Genomic DNA, 25,518 nt, shown 5'->3' on the forward strand with positions numbered 1-25,518 from the left:
GAAAACAAGTTATGAATGAGTACATGATTGTCTAAACATGATCACCAAGTGGTTATTCAGCAGTGTTACTTTATTATCTCGCTGTGATACCACAATTGATCCTTATGAAATGATTTGTGCAAAGTGTTTAATTTAACATAAAATTACATGATTTTACACCAAACATCCACTGGAATTTTAAAAGATAGGAATAGAATTTTACTGGCCAAAACACACCTGTAACCTTAACCAACCCACACAACACAGTAATCGTGTTGCGACATATTATGCATCACTTTCACATTCTTTAGATAAATGTTATCTTACGTAGTTGGTTAATACAATTCATCCAAGTGGATTTGGTTATCTACGTAAGGGGAAAGTTGTTATATTACAGATTATGACTAATTGCCCTCATCACATAACAGGAACTTTATCTCCAAACTACAGGTAACAGTTTATTATATAAGTGACTTGACTTGACCATAAACTTGAGTTTTATTGCTGTAGACTGATTTAGACTTTTAGCTTCCTGTCCGTTGGTCCGCACTGCATGGCAACAGCCACGGTGATGTGGATTCGGGTTGTCAGTTTACCTTGATGTCCAGTGCAGCCTGAGGAGGAAAGTCAATGTGTAAATCTAAAGGCGAGACAGAGAAAGAGAGACAGAGAGGGTACGAAAAGTTCAGTCAGTGTTATATAAGTTTGCCCATTGTTGCCCTGCAGCTACTATATATTAGGTCAAATATGAGCTATTATTGATGATGTACACTTGTTTGAGAATTGAGACTAGTCTTAATCTGTTTGAGTTCATCTTATTTTGGAACATATCTACAGTAAAGACAGATAAATTGGTTACATACCATTGAAATGACCAAAGTGACATCTGTGAAAATAAGGCATTTCAATTGCTGACTATAACCTTTTCATTACCTTTAAAGTGAAATAAATAACTGAACCTAAACATAAGAGCCTGATTAAACGTGTTAATTCACAAGAGAACGTGTCATATGCACTTAGATTTGTTCCCATGCACACACACACACATGCACGCACGCAACACACATACACATGCTTCATAAATATTGGTACAGTAAAGACGTAGCAATTTTGCCTAGTTGGAGCCAAAAATTTATTTTTCATTGCACCACTAGAGTGTGCTATGGAGTAGTTGTTGAGAACACCTGTTCATATAAATGAAGGTAGCATGGGGTTTGTTTAGTGTCTGTGCATGGATGCTGGGAACATATGGTTCCTACCTTCATATAATCCTGCAATTTTATCATCTTTAGACATGTCATTCAACCTATTTAAAGTCGATGTACTATCACAAGGGTCTTGAAAATTTATTATGAAGGTTGAAAAATTACATGGTGTCGCTTTAAGTCTCCTTGGATGTCATTTTACTCCAATTCAGGTGTTTTCAGTACATAAATGATGATATGCTGTACGTGCTCTTCGGTTTCTGATTGTCTGTCCGTTGTAAAGCATCGAGTCAAAACATTCTAACCCTGCTTCCTTTCACATTGCATGCATTTGGCACCGCAATGCAGGCATAAACCCACAAACCTGCTTCGGATAACTCGTCTTTGAAATTACAAGTGTGAAACGCTCCTTAACCTAAGGTTAAAAGCGGGGTAAAGAACCAAGATAATTTGTTCCATTTATATAGCACTTTTTTTAGCACTCAAAGCGCTTTACATATGAATGGGGGAAGCTTATTAACCCTAACCCTAATGTGCAGCATCTACCTGGATGATGTGACGGCAGCCATATTGCGCCAGAACGCCCACCACACACCAGCCTATCAGTGGAGAGGAGACAGAGTGATAAACCCAATTAGTATATATGGGGATGATTAGTAGGCCAATGGGCAAGTTTGGCCAGGGCACACCCCTACTCTTCTTCTAATGACATCTTGGGATTTTTAAATGACCAGAGAGAGTCAGGACCTCGGTTTAACGTCTCATCCGAAGTATTTAGTTACATTTCACCTTAAAGGCGGAGTCCACGATGTTTGAAAAAGGAGACGGGCCGACTACCAAAACACACTTATAGCCAATCAAATCAAATCAAATGCCGGGTTGCGTATGTGTGGGGCGGGTCTATCAACAGAAGGTCCAGATTCTATTGGGGTAGGGGCGTGTTTGTTTAGGCGATTTCAAATATCAACACTGGCTTTCAAACATCATGGACTCCGCCTTTAAATGTGCAGTGGAATGTACAACTTATTTTATCTAGGAATAGATGAATAATAACAGTTTGTGCAATACATACGCCAAATTTCACTTTGGCATGCATATGATATGCCAGTCCTTCCCATTCTCTTAAACGGCGCATCTTTTTCTGTCGTTTTATTTATTGGTTTCTACATTGTTTTGCTTTTTTACCCTTTTCACTTGGGTTTAGGGTTAGAACAACTTTTTGTTATATAAAAATTAGGGATGCACCGATAGGATTTTTTTGGGCCGATACCGATTTAAACAGACAACTTCTGGCCGATACCGATATATTAAACACTTGTATCTAATACTATACAGTTGGTCTATTAGCTAGTTTATTTCTGCATCAAATAATTTTTACCGAACATGGACTGGATCTAATTAACTTTCAGCAGACCAACATAATAAGAGAGGCACAAATTAAGCTAAAACAAATATAATAAGACAACATGACAACCTTCAAAGGTGGTTTTTGCACATAATGGATTTCTTTAATAAACATAAATAATGCCAGTGCTATTGCTTTAAAGTTTAAACAGTATAAATATTGCTACTTCAAAAAAAGTTGGACTTCTTTTCCCCCACTAAAGTGCAGTCTGTTTCTTTTATTGTCCAAGACATTTGAGCCAGCTCAACAAAGGTTTTCTGTCGGGGCTTGAGTATAGTGCACACCAGAACATTAAATCATTTTAATTGAACAACAGACATGCAACTCATTGCCTTTATGCAGTTAATTAACTCTTTCACCGCCATTGACGAGATATCTCGTCAATTAAGAGAAAACGCTTTCCCGCCAATGACGAGATTTTCCGTCTTTCCTCAATACCGCTATTATCCACCAGGTGGCGCCCTTCCGCAACTTTTTAAACCCGGAAGTATTAACCCAATGGCAAGCGGCTGCATGTCCATGTCTGTTTTAAAGATCGCTCTGAATGGGATCTCTATGAAAAGTCCGTCACAAAAATTGAATTATCTCTGCTTTTTGCTCAAAATGTGGTGTTTTTGCAGAAACCTACCCATATTCAAAAGCTGATTACAAAAGAACCACTGAAGGTAGGATGAAACTTTTTTTTTTTTTTTTTTTAAAGCAGAGGGTCTGTTCTTTCATTTGGTATATTGTATGTTTATTAGGGGTGTAACGATACACCAATTGCACGGTTCGGATCGGTTTACGGTTTTGGAGCCACGGTTCGGTCCGATTCGGTTCGGTTTGCTGTGGGTGTAGGGTTCCTGTCATTTTACCAGCAATGCTAAGGAACATAGATTAACTTAACTTAATAACAACAACAAAAATAACTTGACGTTTTCTTTATTAACTTTGGCAAACAAACTTAAAATCAGACTTTAACTTTAGTAATGCAGGACTCTAATTAGCTGTTTATCAGGTGATGAATATCATTCCTTAGCTAAAATGCTGAAAATGTTACTGTTGAAGTCAACTAATGCATGAAATAAATGTACTATGAATCTGTAAATCTGAGTATAATGTGGGTTTATTATCAGTAATGAACTAATCAAGGTAATCATCACACACACACACGCACGCACGCACACGCACGCACACGCACGCACACGCACACGCACGCACGCACGCACGCACGCGCACACACACACACACACACACACACACACACACACACACACACACACACACACACACACACACACACACACACACACACACACACACACACACCAGAGGTCGCGTTAAACTTTCACTTTTAAAAATTCTGCCATCATTTATTATTCGTCATTTCATGCTTTAATGATAATAATTGTTTTTGTTTACATGTTCATTTTTAATCATGGACTTACAAAACGAGCATTCAAGTTAAAATGTGTTTAATTATTTGTGAAGAAGAACAGATGAACAGAGACCATGCATCACTTTACATGTTTAACATCATGAAATAGATGTATTAATGATTTTTTTCTCACAATGACAGCGCGAACACGCGAACTTGTGCTGAACAGGCAAAAATAAACAAATCAAATCTCTGTTGCATTTAAAATAGCAACAAACGTGTAAACCCTCTGTTTTTACCTCAGACAGACGACGTCTTGTTACATTTTTACTTTTGTTCTGGAGAATGATCTCGCGCTCTTCTATTTCACTTCAGTTAACCTAATCTGACACGCAAGCAAACACACGCGAACGCAAGCACACGCACACAGTTACGACAGATTGTGATGATTTGTCTACGACACGAATTCCATTCCTGTACTCCACTGGAAACCACACAATGTTCCCACACAAGAGACTTAAATGTGTCCGGGGGATCTGCAATCTCAGGCGGAGCAGCCATCCTGTGACCTGCGCTCACTCCCAAGTCACGTGACATGACATGACATGCACTTGGAAAACAGTAACTTTGGAATATACTATTTAGAACAGCATTTAAAAGCTCTTATTAGTCGTTACTAATACAATTTAATCAAATATATGCAAATATTTTTTTTTTATAAATAGATTAGTTAGTCAGAGATAAGTGACATTAACCTCAACAATGGGCAGCAGGAGGCGTGAGAGTACCGCGACACGACGCGGGAGGTTCGCGATTCGTATCGTGGGTGGTGTATCGCGATCGTTCGGTTCGGTTCGTAATATCGTTACACCCCTAATGTTTATATATTTAAAGAAGAACATTTTCTGGAAGGCATTAAACTTTGGTGAAAATCATGAAAAACGCTGGCGCTGGCTGGCAACTTTTTTAAAAAACGCTGGCGGTGAAAGAGTTAATAAACCTTTCTTGTGCTTTTGCCGATATGCCGATGGTTTCAAATTCATAAAAAATTACCCGATAAATATCGGTGGTTGATACATCGGTGCATCACTAATAAAAATGACATCCTAAAACAAACTTCAATTCTAATGCTTCATTTACAACAGCCGCGGTAGAGGCGTCAAGCGCGAGTGATTTCAATGTTAAGTCAATGTGAAGACGCATTGATGCGCGTCTGGAGGTTCTCTTGGTGCAAAAGAGGCATTTGGTGCGGCGCGGTAGACGCAATTCCACCTCATTCGTGCGTCTAGTTTGCGCGAATGCCACGAATTGAGCGTATGGCGCTGTACGCGCGAATGGTGGTTTTTGCATTTGACGCAAATTTGCGGCTGACGCCCGAGCTGAAAACTGTGAACTTTGGCAGATTTTCGCGAGTTAACCAATCAGGAGCCTGCTGCTGCTGTGGCGGCAGCGAACCGGAGTCACTCATTCAGCATGAAGGCTTGATATTGTCCGTGAGCAGTCATCCGGAGCTATACGACACAAATTCTTATTTCTATAGAGACAGGAATAAAAAGGACCTCGCTTGGAAGAGTGTCAGTGAGGACATTGGGCAACCTGGTAAGTTGTAAATACACATTTCACTTTTGAGTCACGTGACGTTTATCGACGCGTGCCGTTTATTTTCCCCCTATAGTAAGGTGACTAAATACAAACCGGTAACTCTCTCGATAAATGCACAATCAACATCAGCCATCCTGAAAACAGACAACCGCATAGCACTTGCCCCTCCCACAAGAAGCGGATTTTGCCTCTGACGCGTGTCAAATGCTTTTAAACTGCATGCATTTAAACTGTTCAAGCGGCAAACTAGGCACGGTAGACGCTGTTTTTTTTTATGCCTGACGCGTTTTATTTTGACGCCTGAAATGCGATTGGTGTAAACGCAGCATAGCCCCAACTCCAAGCGACCATGGCTTTAATATTAGTGATGCACCGATGTATCGGCCGCCGATATTTATCAGCCGATTTTTGATGAATTTGAAACCATCGGCATATCGGCAATAGCACAGAAAAAGGCCGATACTGATTGTTTATTAATTAACTGCATAAAGAAATCCATTATATGTAAAAAATGAGTTAATGTTGTTAATAAAATAAATGCTGAATAGCAAAAACCACCTTTTAAGGTTGTCATGCTGTCTTATTATATTAGTTTTTTTATATAATAAAAAATTTGTGCCTCTCTTATTATGTTGGTCAGTTAAATGTTAATTTGATCGAATCCATGTTCAGTAAAAATAATTTGATGCAGAAATAAACTAGCTTATAGACCAGCTGTATAGTATTGTATACAAGTGGTTAATATCGGCATCGGCCAGAAGTTGTCTGTTTAAATCGGTAACGGTGCATCATCCCTATTTAATATAGACAAAAACATGGAGAAATCTGTATATTAAATAACCTCCTTAAGCAAATCTCAAATCTAACCCTAAACCCAAGGAGAAATGGTTTAAAAAACAGAAAAAAAAACTTGAGAAACCAATAAATAAAATGACAAAAAGATTAAGGGCCCTATCTTGCACCCAGCGCAATTGACTTTGTCAGTGACGCATGTATCATTCGTATTTTGCGCCGGCGCACAGCGGGGTTTTTCCCTCCACAGATGCACGTCAGCAAACTAGGGAATGAACTTGCGCTCCCTGGGCGGTTCAGCGCAAAAAGGAGGCGTGTTGCGGCGCAAACCATCTCTTATGCTATTTTGCAGTTTCAAAAAACAATTGCGCTACTAACCAAAAAAAACTAGTCTAAAGTCAGTGGCGCGTTGCGCGTGGTTCATTATGCTATTTTAAGGGCGCATGCTTGACCATAATGTATAGCGTGCACAACGCGCATACACTTTGCTTATCTAATCTACACAGATGCAACAGTTATTTTTGCAAATCATAAATTGTTACACTTAAAAATATTAATACACGAGATAAGGGGAATCATAGTGGTGAGCATTGTGGTGATAGTTTTTATTTATTCTCATGCAAATAACGATTAAAATATTTTCATAACTTTGTTGTGTGGCTGTATTACGTTTATTTTATGTAAATAATAGTTAAAATGTTTTCATAAGAAACCTTAATGTATATGAACTTGATTTGTAGGAGTACTTTGGGGTTGGACCTTGCTTGCGTTTCTTGGGTCCGATTTCAAAGCCCCCAAACCCTTTCAGCGGTGAGGGTGGACGCAGCGATGTCCTCTGCTGGCGTCAAGTCCTGAGGCAGATCCACCTCCCGTTACACGGCGTGCCCGATTTATGCTGGCAAGCGTGGGATTCCCCCGTACAAGGACGTCGGTCTCCTCGGCTGTGAACCGCTCCTGGCGTGCGCCTGGTAAATCCGTCATAATAATAGCAACCCGCCATGGAACTTGCGCCCTTGCGTTTAAAGGGAATGTTGGCTAGCGTTCTGATTGGTTTATTTGACGTTACGCCCAAACCACACCTATGAATAATGAACCTACTTCAGACCAACCCCTTATTGATTTGCGCCCGGCGCAAGAGTTATTTCTCACGCCGGGAAAATAGCAACAGCGCCCAAGATCCGCCCACAAACTCACTTGCGCGTTGCGCTTCGCACTTGCGTTTCAGATCGTTAAAATAGGGCCCAAACTGTTTAAGTGAATGGGAAGGACTAGCGGATCATATGCATGCCAAAGTGGAATTTGGCATATGTATTGCACGATTTTTACACTTCGTGCTATTCATATGCATCTAGTAGACCATTTCATTCTAAGGAAAGAAAAACTAAGGTTGTAAATGGACTTTTCTGAATAATTTTTGCACTTAATAAAGCCACTACCTTCTATGTACAGTAGATATCAGCTATTTAACATATTATTTCAATGCATTCTTTGGCACCTTTAAAAAAATTGTGAATTTGCATTCGTGTTCTTTTAAATAGTTTTACTCATAACAGTTAAGGTAATAAAGCTTGGTACACTGGTCATTTTTTCTTCTTTCAATGCTTCCAGTCTATCCCCATCTCTTTGATTTCACCATGACAGATTTATTGATGTAAGGCCAGTCGGGGTGGGGTGACTAGAGATCTGAATCAGTCAGTCAAACCGAAGAGGTGGTTGCCTTGGCAACAACGGTCATTCAGAAATCCAGGCAGTATCATGACTATAATAGCACTATAGGTTTATATTACTATGGGTGTTTATGATACGAAAGGTGACTGTAGGTCAGAGAACGAGTAAATGTTGAATGAGTCAATCAGATCATAGGCTACTAGTCGTCACATATCCTGGATACGTGTGTTTGTTTACTTTTCATAAATATTTCAGAGCTTACCAACCAAACTTTTGCTGATTTTGCAATAGTAATACATTTCTGTTTGTATTATAATGGTGTGTTTTGTTGTTCAAGCATGCATATATCTTGGTGTAAGACTATACAGTGTCATTTAGGTAAGCATTTCAGATCAAAGTACCAGGGTATTATCATCTGATCTTACCACAATACTTTAAATAGATATTGTAAAACAACAGTGTGGTGTAATATGGTACCAAATATATCATACAATGACATCAACATTGCAAAAATAAAATGGTGGTATTATGATATCATGTGGTACAGTACTAGTAACATGAAACTATGTAATACCTAGGAATTTTTTTTACTGTACCATGGTATTACCATAAGTTTAACAGATAAAATATTCTCAAATACTTAATCTACATTTTATTCTCATAAAATTTGTTAAAACATCAAATTTGTTGTTGTTGCTATGGCACCACCTTGTGATAAAAGTTGAAACTACACTTCAATGTGCCATTCGTTTAAAAACTAATGGTTGTGCATAAAGAAAATGTGTTGCTGTAATCTTCCTTCCCATTTGTCATATTGCTCTATTCTAATAGCAGTTTGTGTTTCCCTACAACAGATTCCAGCAGTCGCCCTGTATGTGACAAATGTAAGCCTGGCTTCTCTGGCCTGACATGCGATGTATGCATGGATGGCTCTTTTAAATCAGCAGGCGTATGTGTGCCCTGTGACTGCAATGGAAACTCGGACCCTCGAACCAACCCTCAGATATGTCATCCAGAGTCTGGGCACTGCCATCGCTGCATCAACAACACAACGGGCACACACTGTGAGATCTGTGCACCTGGCTACATAGGGGATGCCCGGTCCCACAATTGCACCCAGAGAGGTAAGACGTATGTGTATAGGGGGAATGATCCTTGGGTGATTCATAGACTTATAAGCCAATATTATGGAGTTACTTCCTCTTAATATAAGATGGAGCATGTTTATTATTTTATTTATATTGGTTACAATTGCGAAACCATCACGTGTAATTATTATAATATAAACTTTTTACAGCTCATCAGATTATCCTGCTGTGTCATATATTTTTGTTTTATATATACACAATTCAAACTGAACAGAAAATTGGTTGCATAAATATATTAAAACAATAACATAAAAAAACTTTTATAGTAGGTACCATCTTGACATTGCGTCATCACTTTCAATGGTATGCGAGTGCATTTTACACTTGAATGGTTGCTAGGGCTCAGCATGGTTAAGATAAAATGTAATGGCTTTTATTGCACCTTAACCATTTCCACCTTTCTAATGAAAACCATCGTTAATGTAGTATGGATATTGTTAAGGTAAAGTGGCACATCCGCTCAGGAAAATAAACAAACAATACAGTTGTGTGGCAACAATGGATTTTTTTGTGCAGTAGTTTCGCATATGTGCTTTTTTTTACCACAACATAGTAATTCAGTTCTTGGGAAAACACTTGCATTCATTTACGTGAATGACAATGTGATCCTGCATGTGAAACTCTGGAGTAATAAGCACAAGTGGTCCTATAGATTTACATTAGGGGAACCATATACATGAATATATATATATGCTTTCTATTAGATATTTCTTTTCCTTTTTTTCTCTGTGAATGCACTGACTACAGTTACTTCTCTCTCAGCTGTGAGACTCCTTCCAACTCAAGACATCAAACCAGGCATCCCGAAATCCCGAAGTTCAGTTTCTTCAACACCTCCCCTGCACCTCCTCACCTCCTCCTTTACCACCACCACCCAACCCAGCCTACCGACCCTGCAGTCCGGCACGGGAGACTCCGCGGGACACAACAGCACGGCGTCTGCTCTGACCGTGGTGTCGTGGTCACAGTTTAACATCATCATTCTCGCCGTCATCATCGTTGTCGTCGTTCTCCTCATGGGCTTCGTCGGGGGCGTGTATACGTATCGAGAGTATCGCAATCGGAAACTGAACGCTCCGTTCTGGACCATTGAGCTGAAGGAAGATAACATCAGCTTCAGCAGCTATCACGACAGCATTCCTCACGCCGACCCCAATGGACTTCTAGAGGAGGAGCCTTGCGTGGTCGCGGCCAATGGGCAGTTAGCTTTAGCCACTGCTGCCAACATGTACAAAGCGTGAAAAAATAAGAAGTGTCTATCATTATTTACTCACCACCGGATATTGTTTAAAACCAGAACTTTATTTCTTTAATAATATAATTTAGTAAGCAGAAAAGATATTTAGTTTAAAGGTGCATTGTGTAACTTTTAGAAGGATCTCTTGACAGAAATGCAATATTATATACTATATTATCAGTGGTGTATAAAGACCTTGTGTAATGAACTGTATTGTTTTATTACCTTAGAATCAGCCGTTTTATCTACATACACCACAAGGGGTCCCCTTACATGAAGGTCGCCATCATGTTTCTACAGTAGCCCTAAATGGACAAACTGTCCTATATAGCGCATTTTGTAACGAAATTGCCGCAGACGATGACATGATTGTCCTGTGGCGGCTACCGTAGCTTCACTATGTGCTTTGAAAAGGGAAGGGTAAGTTGTGTACTGAGCCGTTGGTTGCAATTCACAGTCTCACCGCTAGATGCCGCTAATAATCTACACAGTGCACCTTTAAACTTGAACATTTCTTTTAATACAATGAATGGTGTGCAGATTCAGACGCTCTTAACACACCCCATTGACACAGGAAAATCTGATAAGATAATCAGATCAACCACAGAGACGATTGGGACCTTACCTAGGATTGTTGTTAAGGGGGGAAATCGGCCCAAATTCTGTCCGGTTATCTTGTGGTGTGTACCAGGCTTAAGTTAACTTTGGGCCAGACTTGTAACCGGTAAAATCGTCTATAGTCGATTTATAGTTCTTTTTTTCCAAAGAACATGATAGGATGTGCTGCCGTCTGTTGAATGTTAGTCAACGATCACCATTCACTCTTATTTTATTTAAAAAACATCAACATTCTTCAAAATGCTTCTGCTAATGCATGAACTAAGGTTAACAAATACAAGCTTGTGAATGTGACATATCATTTTAGGGTGAACTATCTTTTCAATTATAAAAATTTGTGAACGAAGGAAGCTATGAGCCAAAGCTAACTTCTTCATTTAAAGGGATAGGTCGGCCAAAAATGAAAATTACCCGATGAAAATGTCCTAGCTCTTCCAATCTTAATAATAAGTGAATATGGGTAATCAATGCGATTTTGTAAGAGAAAAATACATATTTAAAACTTTACAAACGAAAATAACTAGCTTTCGATAGTATTTTTCGTAGTGACGTATGACGAATGTGCAGCGTTGTTTTGCTCCCTGCTTTGCGTCCCTGCCCTCAACATATTCATCAAGAATGAGGAGGAGTCTAAAGCCGAAAGTATACTCGGGACGTCCGCGTATGCGCGCCGTCCGCATGACGTCATTTTCGTCATCAGGAGGGTGCGCGGACGGCCGCGCGGACCGTCCGCGTGCAGCCCAAAATTTGAGACCGCGCGGACAGTGCGCGTACAGTCCGCGTACGACAGCGCATGCGCGTGAAAATATTTAGACAGGACACTCCACTATAAACAATTATACAAAGGAAATAGACAGCATTTGCACACACACTATCGTTTTTCTTCTTTAACTTTTACTTCTTCCAAGAATAGAAAGCTGTGGAGCATGTTTGTTTGATTCCTGTTCTTTGTTGTCTTGTTGTTTGTTCTAAACTGTGTTTGCAATGGTGGATCAGTTACTTTTCTTCACCTATCCTAATGTTTTAATGTACTCTAAATGTCACCAAATCAGTGCTGCCCTGACAGCCTGTTAGACTAATAATTTGAATAAGAAATCATTCGTATTGCGTATAGTGTCGAACGCGGCCATCCGCGTGTAGCCGCGGGGACTATACCCGGAAAGCTGCGCGGACGCGTGTGCGCGCGAGCCGGACGCGGACGCGGAAAAAAAGTATACCCGGCCCTTAAGATGGCGCCGTTGTTGGAAGCTAGTTATTCATTTATTATAAAGATTGGAAGGATGGACATATGTTACTCGGGTGGCTATCGGGTAATTTTCATTTTTGGCTGAACTATACCTTTAAAGGAATACTGCATCCCAAAATGTAATAGCTCAGCTGTTTAAAACCATTATGAATTTATTCTGTAGTCCGCGATAATTTTTTTGCACATGGTTAAGAGGCGGTTCACATTTCGCGTTTAAAACCATGCTGAAAAGCGACCGCTACTTCCCCTCTTTTCTAAAACGCTTTTGACGTGGCATTCTGAAAACTTGAAATATTTTCAACTGGCTGCGGTGCCGGCACACCTGAAAAAAAGATTTGAGCGTGCTTGCCTCGTGGCTACATTAAAAATAACGTATTTGCACGTGCAAAAGACGGGAAATGTGAATCCCCCCTAAGTTCGTTGTTTCAAATGTAGGCGCATGGTATGTGTGATCATAATTTAAACAATGTGGTCGTGATGCCCACACGCGCACTCGTTTTTTTTCCAGGCGCGTCCACACCGCATTGATTTAAAACATCTCAACTTTTCAAAAGCCTGCTAGCGCACCGCAGGTCATGTGACAAAAACCTACGCACCTAATGCCGAGTTCAGACTGCATGATTTTAAAACTAGTCGGGTCACAGATGTTTTCACACTGCGTGATTATCTGGGGAAGCGTTCAGTCACTGCTGTTTCAGACTGCATGATGGATTGGCGACAGGGGTTTTCATACTACATGACTTTACCCTAGGAAGAATCCCGACAACTTTGTCCCGGTCCGCAAACGATGTCTCACAACCAAACGCACAACAGAAGTGACGCAAAGGAAACAACGCAAGGTCACGCATGCAAGACCAGAGTTCTCACGTGAGATTGGTATTATTATTAAAAATAGTAGCTTACCATACAAATTGCATGTGTGCTCATTTGCAGCAGAAAGAAGTAGAAATAAAGATTATGAAGGAGGAAATGTTTGGAGAGACTCCTCCCCGAACTTCCAGCTGCCCTGTATGTTGCTCTCGCATTGGCTGTGGGTCATTTCCGATGTTATTTTTTTAGTCAAAACACATTTCACACGGCATGATTTTGAATCGCCGACAGGTTCAGATATCTATTTGGCAACTCTTCTGCGATTCTCTCAGAATGCGTCTTTGATAATTCACACTGTGTGATTGTCACTCGCGTGCATAAGCATCGATTTCCCTGTGATTTCCGGCATTTGTCTGCGATTTCTGTGAGTCAAAATCAGGTCTAAAATCGTGCAGTCTGAACTCGGCATAACATTTTCCACACGTTTTAGGCGCGACGTGAACGGCCCCTAATACAGCTTTTTTCTATACTATAAAAAGTATGTAGTATCAGAGACTGTCACTATGAGAGATATCCATAATATCGTGCTATTATGTTCTGGTTTGGAATGAAACAAGGGTGAGTAAACAATGACAGATTTTTCAATTTTTGGTTGAAGTTTTTTATTAACCCCACACACTATTTATTACGTTTCCATGTAAGATATTTCCTATACTATTTCGGAGTGGACTCAGAGGAAATTCAGGACAAGCCATTAACATTATTTCATGTTAACTCTCAGATGCAAACAATACTAACACGTTTTGTGCTGCACATCTAACGAGCCATTGTTTAAGGAGATATGACACCTTCACCTTTACTATTAAGGAACCATGGGTTGCGAAAGACCAACATGCCAAGAAAATGACAACCATAGAGATCATGCAAGGTGTTGGGATGGATCTGATATAAAGAGCGGACAGTTAGAATTAAATGAACCACACATCCGAGGCATTGGAATTTTCAAATATCTTCGACAACAGAATTTCAGTATCACTTGTTAAGAATTTGAAAAACCTCCTCAACAAAGGATCGCTTTGAGATAATGTTGGAAGAAACCTACTGCATGTGGGTCTGTCTTTGACAGAGACTATTTCATCCATTCATCAAAGTCGGAGCTTTGAATTTCTCTGGAATGACATTTTGATACAGTTTACCGTTTCTCGCCACGAGATGAGGAAATTCCTGTCTTAAGTTGGTATTCAACCGAGCACGCTACAAGACAGTTGTACCTGGTTAACTGGTAACACAAGCACCTGTTTCAGCCTTATTGTATTGTGTGTGTGCGAGTGGGCGGATATGCGTTTTTGTGGGTGTGAGAGAGACGTCGAGTGTGAACGCGGTTTCAGTTCTGATTGTGTAGAGCTGGATTCTACGCAGGAATGTACACAAAGACGTCGTGAGCATGGACTGAATCTGCTGCATAGTTTCATGGAAACCAATTAAAAATTTTGACACAATATTGTAGACGTGAAAGCCATGTAAAATGACAAAGGAGCGTATTTAGACTTTTCAGAGTTTAGGAGACGTTGTAAAGAAGACATTGTGAAGTGGATTATGTAAGGTATAAAAAAGACACATGGTCCCTTTTCTCCATTTTTCAGCAAGGACTCTTTGAAATGTGATTCTGGATGTGGATGATTTGGACAAAGAACTGCTTTTTTATTCTAAGTTGTTATGCTATATTTATTATTTATCTTCGTGTTTGTCTCTGTGGTCTTATTTCGTTGCTGTTTTTCCTCATGCTGCATTGTACAGTGTACCATACTGAATGCAAACCCTGTCGGCTGACCTGTCAGGACGACCTCAAAAACTCTTATTTTTCCTCTTGTGTTCTTTCTAATTTATTTAGTCTGTTAATGCATTGCATTCACTGATAAAATGGGAGAAAATTGTATTTTCCTTATTTCAAAGTGAGCAAATGACAACAATTAAAGGATTATTGAATCAAGGGATGCTTAATGACATCACGTTTTAGTCTGAATGAGAGTGAATGAAGTCATTTAAGAAGGAAGTGTGTCATTTTTTTATGTTAAAATACTTTTTAATAATGGCCTAAAGTGGTTAGACAACCACAAGTGACAAATCATTTGTAGGCAGATTTCCTTAGAAGGTGTCAACACCGAATAAAACATTAAATACATTGTTCTGCTTGTTACAGCACCCTGACCAGCCTCACAGAAAAATGTTGGCTTAACCATTGGTGTAAGTTTGTAGGCGAGAATTTTTGCTTGTAAAACCAACGGCAAATAAAGGAAGAGTTAGGAAAAGTGGTTTATTGGTTTTATATTTGTGTTTGATGATGTTTGTTTTAAAGGTTACACACTTCACCTTTAAAACTGACAATCTGAAAATAAAAAAAAACATTCATTTGGACGTTTTTAGCACACTTAAAGTGCACTCATACTAGGGTTAAAATGTGAGGTCATGGTACACACGGATTGTCACAATGAAAGGGCACGGCACACTCATTCTGTCTGCGGTGATAGTTGCTCTGTGCATGTGTTCATGACTTGCAGTGGATGGGTCCGTTACTCGTTGAATGGGTTAAATGCATTCACGCTTTCACTTTTTCTTATATTGGCTCGATTTCATTTGCAATTCAATGCTGGCGTCTCGGCGACATGTTTCCAATTAGCAAAAGTTTGCATATTAGCTCTCACCTGAAACTTTGTATATGGTGTGCTTTATGGGTAGTACGAGCTCACAGTGGGTCTCATTCACTAAGCATGCGTACGCAGAAATCTGTTCTTAAAATGTGCGTACAGGGTTTTAACTAACAAATTATGATTTTTTAAGAAGCCTACCCATATTTAAGAGGTTATAAAAGAGAACAAATTAAGATAGGATAGAACGTTTTTTCCCGTTTTGCTTGTTTGAAAGCAGAGGGTCTGTTCATGCATGTGATATATATTTGTATGTTTATATATTTATAGAAGAAAATGTTCCTGGAAGGCATTTTGTAAAATTTTTGTAAAAATCACAAAAATAAATTTTAAAATCAAACAATATTTGGGGTACCTTCTAAAATACCCCAAGGAGCACGGACACCCTGTTGAAGGTCCAATTTAGACAGTGTACTAACTGGAAGTGGTTAGGGTTAGTAGAATAAAATCAAGCATAGTGACATGCATTTCGCATCACTGTAAAAACACTATAGATACCCCTAGACATCACACTATACACGAAATTCAAATGGGAAACTACAGACGTTATTTTCAGAGGCAATTTAAACTACAAAAAAATGTATTATTATATTATGATTTCTACTTGTGCACATGCATAGAATTAAAGGCATCTTTGTTTGACACATAAGCAAAACACCTAATGGTACCCTGCACGTCAAAGACGACCACAGGATGGGGAAACCCTGGGGTGTGGAATGAACGTCAAAAAGTAAAGGAGTCTTTGTTGTGATGTGAAAGGTGTGTCACAATTCTTTGTTTTTGATTCTTCGGGAGTTAGAATGTGTTAAATAAATTGACGTGTAGAGTAGTCTTGCACAATTACTTATATTCAATTGAATGTCTGTTACGGGATCATCACAATGAAGTTTAAGTATAATAAAGCAAACAGTCTACTAATCCATTAATGACTGCTGAATAGAATACAACTAAATGTTATTAATAAGAAACATTGACATTTTCTGCAAAATATTGATAAGCACATTTGTGGCATTAATCATGTTAATTTCTTAATTAAAAAGCTCACGTCACGGAGCTACACCATCTCCCACAAATAATAACTAGCTTCTGGTAACGGTCATTCACGAGAGTAAGTTGCCTTCGTATGATGTAGGACAGCTCTCCTGATTTTGCCAAATGGTTGATGTCCTTTTGTGCAACATTATGTTGACCCTGGAACAACATTTCAATTAACCAATAAGATTTCAGAAATAGCTTTACAGTTTGTTTAAGTTTAAGTTTGAAAACCAGGATTGGCTGCTTTTAGACCATTTTTTCACAAATCATTTATTTTAGGGTTCAGTTATGGTTAGACTTGGGGTTTTACGGTAGGTTTAGGTTTTATATACAAACATTTTGTCCTTGGGCCAACACAATATGTTGCTCTGAGAACATCTCTCGCTTGGCAAAATCATGTCGAGCAATGTAGGACATAGCGTACTGGGCGTAAAATCCAGTGAGAATAGTGACGTTTGCGATAACCGTGCATTGTAAGCATGGCTTTGAACCAGTATTTTTTCCCAATTGGTTAGTTCCGGACAGAAACAGTATTTTAACGTTTCCGGTTCAACCCTAAAATTGATGTTCGTGAACCGGTCAGAACAAAAAATAAAGTTCCCGAACCGGTTAATAACTTCCATGTCAGCTGTGGGACATTCAAATAAGTAGAGTGATCATTTGGACATTAAACTTTAATTATTAGTCTACATAATTTTCCTTAAGTCTCTATCTTGTCATCAAACATTAAAAAAGGCTACATTATGTAAGTGGCATAACTGTAATTCTGACATGCCTACATTTGTTGAGGGCACTTAAACGCGCGCACACACACAGACGGAGGGCGAATTCCCAACGGTGCTTCGAGAAGAAGATGCAGCATAAACAGTCACTCCATCGTATTAATCCGCAAATCGCATGTGAGCTGAACCGTGGATCGTGATCTGTACGGATCACCTGTGATCCGTTACACCACTAATTCGTCTTGAGATAACATCTTGAGATATTTGGTAGCCAACAACATTTACCTCTTATGATTGAGCATTAGAGACTTGGGTTTCAGTAGGCTACTTGCTGGTGGCAAGCTTCTCATTTCTCAGATGAGTCAACGACGACTGGAAGTGAACTTCACCGAGTATTGCACAGAAATCTTGTCAAAGAACGAAAAAATAACGGTATTAACCGGTTACCATTATTTTAAATAAACGTTTCTGTTCCGCAACATATATTTTTTTTACATTTCTGGGTTTGTTTCTGTTCCTTGCAAAACATCAAAAGTTTCTGGTTTTCTTTTTCGTTCCGTTGTTTTAGCTGCTGTTAAAGAGCAACTATGGTCTGATTCAAGTTTTTAAATTTAATTTGATGTTTAGGTGTGTCACATGTTAACGATATGCAAAAGGTACAAACCCCAAAGGTAAACAATGACGTGAGTTATCGTCTCCATCTCTTTTCTTGGACTACAACAAATACACAGATTGTAGGCCACCATTTACTTCCTCAGCCTGTTGACGTAGACAAGACCGACATTATCATAATTCCTCCCGCTTTGACTCACAGCCTGTAAGTTAACTCCTGTCAGCATTGCGTTGTTAGCGAATCTTTCAAACATGGTAAGGAGCATAAAATTTCAGGCTGACGTCAGAGGTATTCAGGCCAATCACAATGTACAGATTTGCTGGCCAATCAGGGACACAGAGCGTTTCAAATTGATGAGTTTTGTACAAAATCAATGCGTTTGAGGAAAGCAGTACATCTGAAGCTATAACAATGTACGGTATGTGGAAAATAATGTGTTTTTTAAACCATAAACAATGCAAACACACTGTATAATTCCAAATATACATAATAACGTTTTTTTAGCAATAAAATAGGTGCACTTAAAAAAAAATTAGGACCAATTCCTCAACATTTTTACATTGGTTTACCATTATTTAAAATTATAAGTAAAACTCTTTAAAGTTACAAACATTATTTGTCAATTAACAGCTCAATGTTATTTTAAGCATTATTTCATTAATGACAAAATACAGAAAATCTATATGTTTTATACATGCAAATACTATTTATACAGTATTTTTTTTTTATTACATACACATTTTTTTACAAAAAAATCTGTAATTAAATGTGTGGTTCATTATATTCAAAGTACATAACAATTTAACATGACAAAAAATTTAAAATAATATCTGTTTTATAATTAATTTATCGTATATATATTTTTTTCAACCCCTAGGGAGTCAGCTGATATTGGCTTAACTTAGCACCCTCTTCTATACGTTACATTATCATTAATCTTAGCCACTTTACTCTGCTTTTTCTGTGTTTTGTCCTTAATTTATTAATGCAAAGCTGCTTTGAACATTTGTTGAATTGAATTAAAAAGTTTATAGGGTCACTTAAGAGGGAATATCTAATAATGATTGGTGAAACAATCATCCATTTAAGATATGTTAATAATTCGCTTAGTAGGATTTACAATCCCAATCAATATTCAGCACCGCTTAATAAGACATTCCATGCTTTATGCGTGTCAGGGGAGCAGATAAGAATGACGCTGCGACACATCATCAGTTCACCTCAGCTGTAGGTGTTTACCAGGGTACCGTCACTTCAGCCATGATGACTTACTTGACCAAAGAACCATTTATGGATGCAAATTAGTCACTGGAACTTCTGAGGGGAAAGTAAGTCTGTTTAAGTCAACCTGCATTTCCCAATCCCTGCTATATTCAGCAGGCCCCAATTTGGGCATAAGGGCTTGGTCTGCCTCTCCTGAATAAAGGACTGCGTTTGTACTGAATTAGTCTAGGCATTTTAGGGGGTGGTATTTGCTGCCACTCTCTTGGTCTCTACGGCTACAGCCAAGCAGCTTACAACTTGGTTGTGACACCATGTGTATCTACACTGTTTAAGGTTTAGGTCAGGACTCTGGCTGGGTCAGTCAAGAATGTCCTTGTCTTGTTGGAAGGTGAACCTTTGGCCCGGGGTGCATTCCACTCCAGTTTTAGACACACACTCGCAAAGTTACCTAAACACTTCCCCTCGGGGGAATCCCTGTCGCCATTTTGAAGTGCGTTCTACTTTGTCAAGTGGACGAGGGAAGTTTGTATGGACAGATACCTCGGTCAAAATCTATTTCATATGTACACTTCAGGCAGCTCCATATCCCACAATGCATCACGATTGTGACGTCACTTCAACAACTCGCACTTTGCACATGGAGGGGGTGGTCTCCACTTTCCATGTGATCAAGGGCTTAGGGCGATCTATTTGAACCTCCTTCAAGTGTTTCAGCAGTAGTGGGCACTCGTACAACGTAAGCAATGACGTACATCCGAGTGAACGAGAATGAGGAAAGTTAGCGAGGGAAGGTCATAAAAAAACGAACTGGAACGCAGGGCCAGTCTGAGATCCAGAGCACTCTAGAAGAGGTACTTGACTGCATTCATCTTTCTTACAATTGAAACCAGTCGTCCTGTACCTGTAGCTGAAAAACACACCCATAGTATGATTCTGCCACCACCTTGTTTCACTGTTGGAACTGTATTGGGCAGGTGATGAGCAGTGCCTAGTTTTCTCCACACATACCGCATAGAATTAACGCCAAAAAGTTAAATCTTGGTCTCATTAAAGGATCTTATTTCTCATGCGTAGGGAGTCCTTCGTGTGTTTTTTTGCAAACTCTATGCAGGCTTTCATATGTCTTGCACTGAGGAGAGGTTTCCTTCAGGTCACTCTGCCATAGAGCCCCCACTTGTGGAGGGCTGCAGTGATAGTTGACTTTCTGGAACTTTCTCCCATCTCCCTCCTGCATCTCTGGAGCTCAACCACAGTGATCTTTGGGTTCTTCTTCTCTCACCAAGGCTCTTCTTCCACGATTACTCAGTTTGGCTGGACAGCTAGGTCTAGGAAGAGTTCTGGTTGTCCCAAACTTCAGGATTTTGGAGGCCACTGTGCTCTTAGGAACCTTGAATGTTGCAGAAATTCTTTTGTAACCTTGGCGAAATCCGTGCGTTGCCACAATTCTGCCTCTGAGCTCCTTGGGCAGTTCCTTCGACCTCATGATTCTCATTTGCTCTGACATGCACTGTGAGCTGTAAGGTCTTATTTACTGTAGACAGGTGTGTGCCATTTCCAATCAAGTCCAATCAGTTTAATTAAACACTCCACAGCAAAGGGTCTGAATATTTATGACCATGTGATATTATATAATACATGTCTGTTTTTTCTGTCAAAAAAAGAGTGAAAAATGTAAAGGGGTCTGAATAATTTCTGTACCCACTGTACATTGTGAGTAATATGCAGGCTCATTCTGAAATTGAAATGTTGAGTATTTGGTATGATTGCACAATAAGTGTGCTTTATATACCATATAAAGTCATGGCTTCAACAAGCCTATAGATAAAGGTTTTAGAAAGCTCACACAGACAGGAGGTATAAGTTATTGTTGGTTTGATTCCCACAGCTGGCAGGAAGTGACTAAAGTGTCAGTGGAGACGAGCGTGGTTGACAAAAGCCAGTTCATGCGCATGCATGGTCATGTTTGATGCAGCTCGCCAGGTCTATAGAACCCAGTAAATACTTTCATTCATAATAACAACTCATTAAGCATTTTATTTCCACTTTTCGAAAATTTTCTTAATTTTTCTTGGAAATATATGCCTTTTTGATGTGATATGTGATAGGAAAAGAGAGAAGTGCGAGGTCTGCAAAAGGCAGATTCAAACCGGGGGCATTGCGTCAAATGCCAATCTCATTATTGTGTGCGCTACTGGAGATGTTGAATTGTCTTCAGTGGTCCAATCAGATATCAGTGCTGAACTAGTGTAAAAAGCTTTTGCAAACAAGGGAAGCTGTTTACAGTAAAATATTACTCTTATCCTGCAATAAAATATAATTTTGCATTGAAGGTGTTGCAGCATACGCAATTGACGCACCTACATATACATCTCGGATAGCTTGAGGGTGAGAAAATCAAGGGGTAATTTTCATTTTTGGCTGAACTATCTAATTACGCAAACCTTTTTTAGAGACATTTCTGTTTGGTCTTGTTAATACATACCTGACTCACAGTTCTCTCAATTCGTGACATTCAATCATCATCAACTGCTACTCCATCCGCTTCCCGGAGTTCATATCATTCTCTTCTACAATGACAAATTAATTACTGGCAAAGTTAAGTTCAAGCAAACTCTCACTCCTTCATCTACTCACCTGCTTGTTGCATCCATTGCATTGTAGCACATATATATATGTACACTCTTGGTAAGATCTTTAAATCATGCTGAGATGGTTCATAATTTGTGCGGTTTTCATCACTTTTCATAATAACATTTATAAGATTTCAGTTGTGGTCTCAGGCTTGTTAAACCCACTGTATATAATGTATATAATACATAAACACATTATAGAAACTAAGTGTATACGTAGCAAAAAATGCTCCTGCATGTGGACAATTGTACGCATACTACATCTTGCTTACATCAACTTCCATATTAGGAAGACGACAAACACAGAAATTTAGGTGTGTCATCTTTGACGTTTCAATGACAGAATCATAATCATAACCAGCCTAATGGGTTGATTGTTTAAAAAATAGCTAATGATCAAGGCAGATTAGAAGTTATATTGAAATGGGCGACAATGACAACAGAATTGTCGTTTTTATGCTCTGTTGACTGTGCATCCATACTCACAACCCAAAATCTTCACCAAATGCAAACAAAGTACAGATTTATTTAAAAATACACTTGAAATTTTGTGTATCCTTCTGTTTTAATTGACTTAATAGGAGGTGTGGTATTTGATTAAATTAGGGGCATTTCACAGACAGGGCTTATACAGTCCCAGACTAAAATGCATATTTGACATGCCGTACTTAAACATTTGTACTGACTTATCTTAACATATATCAGTGCCATTGTTTCAAGATGCACATCGATAATGTTTTTTTTTTTTTGAAGGTTTGATAGACAAACATTAATAAGCCCTAGTCCTGGATTGAAACTGCCGCATAATTTTCATAATTGTATTATCTGTTGAACTTAATCATGAGTATCTTACTGTTTAAACAGAACTAAATGGGCATGTATACAAGATAAATCTTGGCTTCTGTTCTGTATACAATATAAAAGCAATATATAGCCAGCTGTAAACTAAAGGAATGTCAGGATTTTCATTTCCTGGGTCATCTTAATTCATACACCAGGCAGAAGTTTTTCAGTTCAGGTTAGTGATGCTGTGTCATCTTCAGCTCCTCTGTCGTGTGGAGTTCCTCAAGGGTCTGTCCTTGGGCCGCTACTTTTTTCAATGTACCTCCTGTCTCTTGGGTCAATTTTCAGAAGTTACAATGTTTTGTTCCATTTTTATGCTGACGACTGCCAAATATATGTGCCACTGAGTCAGTCAAAAACCCTTTGAGAGTGTCTAAATAAAGTGAAAGCATGGATGGCTATGATTTTTTGTATTTAAATGAGAGCAAAACTGAGCTTGTGTTATTTGCTCCTAGGGGCTGTTTACACTTGGTATTAAGATGTGTTTTCATCGATCGGATCACAAGTGGACGAGAGACACGTTACGTTTACACCTGGTATTTAAAGCCGTCTCCTTTGTCCACTTTCAACCGCTTCTGTCCTGAATACTGTAAGGGGGCGGTCTGTGAGACGGTGGGCGAGTCTCTCTGCTGTCATTCAAACGTGAGCGGGATTAATAATGAGTTTATATGGACGCAAACTAATATTATGTCAGAGTCCGCTGCTTGTTTAGCAAGTAAACATGCTGCACAGTGTTTTGTACATGTATATGTTAGAGCTTTCTCTGAAATTTCAGCGCAATTGATGAAATAGGATCGCGCAACTTTCACACACTTGCAAAATAAACTACGGAGATCAGCCGCTTTAGATTTATCAATTAAAGGCTAAAAATAGCGCGGTTCACCATGTGTTCACGCCAGAAGTCAGAAAAGACGTAAAACTTGTGTTTACTTCCTCAGATTAGATAAATGGGCGGAGAGAAGGCGGTCGCGTGTGGCTGTTCGAACACATTCAACCACATGTGCGTTTACACAAGCAAAAGCAATCCGATCAAAAGGGTTTTCGACTACCTCTGAATGTGGTTGAAAGTGGTTGAAAGTGGACGAGCTCAAAACGTTTTGAACACCATTTACATCTGGCATTAATGTCGTCCACTTGCGATCCGATTGATGAAAACGCATGTTAATGCCAAGTGTAAACAGCCTCCTAGTAACTCAGATGCTACGGTTCCTGTTGACCTGGGTTCTCTAACCAGATACATTAGCCAGGTGGTTACAAACCTGGGTGTCAAGTTGGACGGTCGTTTAAAACTTGATGACCAGATTAGTGCTGTGGTGAAGACTAGCTTCCTCCAATTGAAGCAATTAGTCCAAGTAAAACAGGTTTTATCTCTGCATGATTTTGAAATTGTAATTCATGCTTTTATTACCACTCTTTTAGATTATTGCAATGTACTTTATACTGGTCTTAGCAAATCACTTATGGCACGATTACAATTAGTTCAAAATGCAGCTGCACGCCTTTTTACTGGAACTCGAAAATTTGACCATAGCCTATTTCACCCATCCTCCAATCCCTCCACTGGCTCCCTGTGCACTTCCGCACTGTTTTTAAAGTTCTTATATTTGTTTTTAAATGTTTGCATAGCCTGGCCCCCCAGTAACTGTCTGATCTGCTCGTGCCTTACATCCCCTTTCGTTTGCTTTGGTCGGCTGACCAGGCACTGCTGGTCGTCCCTAAGACTAAGCGTAAATACAGAGGTGACCGTGCGATAGCTGTGGCAGCCTCGAGACTCTGGAATGAGCTGCCTTTGCACATCAGGCTAACTGAGTCTCTTCCTGTTTATAAAACCCGTCTTAAAACTCATTTATTTTCTTTGGCTTTTAACGCAGTTTGAGGGTTGATTTTGTCAGTTGTGTTTTAATGCTGTATTTATTTATTTTTATTGTTTTATTGTTTTACTGTGCACTTTTGTTGTATGTTTTTGTTTTATTTTATGGACTGTGTTCAGCACTTTGGTCAACAGTGTTGTTTTTAAGGTGCTTTATAAATAAATGTGGATTGGATTGAATACACCATTATCATACCCTGCTGAATAAGCAATGCAAATGTAATGGTTTCCATTAAAAATATCACAGGAATTATCATTCGAGACAACATTTCAAACAACCAATCGGATCTGGGGGTACAATTAAGTTAACATTATAAGTCAGGGGTAGAAATTGGGATTTCAAAAAATTAAAAATAAAAATAATTAATTAATAAAAATAGTTATTCCAGTGTTAACAACAACGTATGTTAACCCAGAAACATCTTTTACTTTAGATCAAAATCAGGTCGAGTTTAATCAGTGCATGCTTATGCAACTTTTACAAGTTTCAGCAGTCTGAACACATACCCAAACCTTCATACCAAAAAATGCATTGGTTCTCACTTCATTTAGCAACTGTTCCGCATTTCCCCCGAGGATAAACTTTCGTGTGATATTTACTGTAGATAATCATTTCCTCAATCAATTGTCAATCTATTTACACTTGAGGAAGACCAAATAGCCTACATATATGTATATATAGTATTTATCATTGTTTCATATTTTAAAGTGTAATAACCATGTTGTTGGTAGACTGATTACTATTTGCATTATTACAATCGACAGTATGGTGATTTCCACAAAAAAAAAATATAGTAATAGTACCCTAA

At 39.0% G+C, this 25,518-nt stretch overlaps 1 protein-coding gene, 1 long non-coding RNA gene and 1 pseudogene across 2 annotated transcripts in view; 1 reads left to right on the forward strand and 2 right to left on the reverse strand.

Annotated features, from left to right (window-relative positions):
* LOC135729653 (multiple epidermal growth factor-like domains protein 9) overlaps nucleotides 1–15,057 on the forward strand; it is a 34,902-nt gene extending 19,845 nt beyond the window's left edge. Inside the window, exons 5-6 of the mRNA XM_065247458.1 lie at nucleotides 8,863–9,132; nucleotides 9,919–15,057. Coding sequence (XP_065103530.1) covers nucleotides 8,863–9,132; nucleotides 9,919–10,397 — 749 coding nt within the window. The 3' untranslated portion in view covers nucleotides 10,398–15,057. The remainder of the gene's footprint in view (nucleotides 1–8,862; nucleotides 9,133–9,918) is intronic.
* Nucleotides 1–25,518, reverse strand: part of LOC135741396 (uncharacterized) — a 26,130-nt gene continuing 612 nt past the window's right edge. The window contains exons 2-3 of the long non-coding RNA XR_010529509.2: nucleotides 21,849–21,933; nucleotides 1–619 (exon numbers count right to left, since the gene is read on the reverse strand). This is a non-coding gene — a long non-coding RNA (uncharacterized lncRNA). The remainder of the gene's footprint in view (nucleotides 620–21,848; nucleotides 21,934–25,518) is intronic.
* LOC141282953 (uncharacterized) lies at nucleotides 19,290–21,782 on the reverse strand (annotated as a pseudogene).

This window comes from Paramisgurnus dabryanus, chromosome 11 (assembly GCF_030506205.2).
Source record: "Paramisgurnus dabryanus chromosome 11, PD_genome_1.1, whole genome shotgun sequence".
NCBI lineage: Eukaryota > Metazoa > Chordata > Actinopteri > Cypriniformes > Cobitidae > Paramisgurnus > Paramisgurnus dabryanus.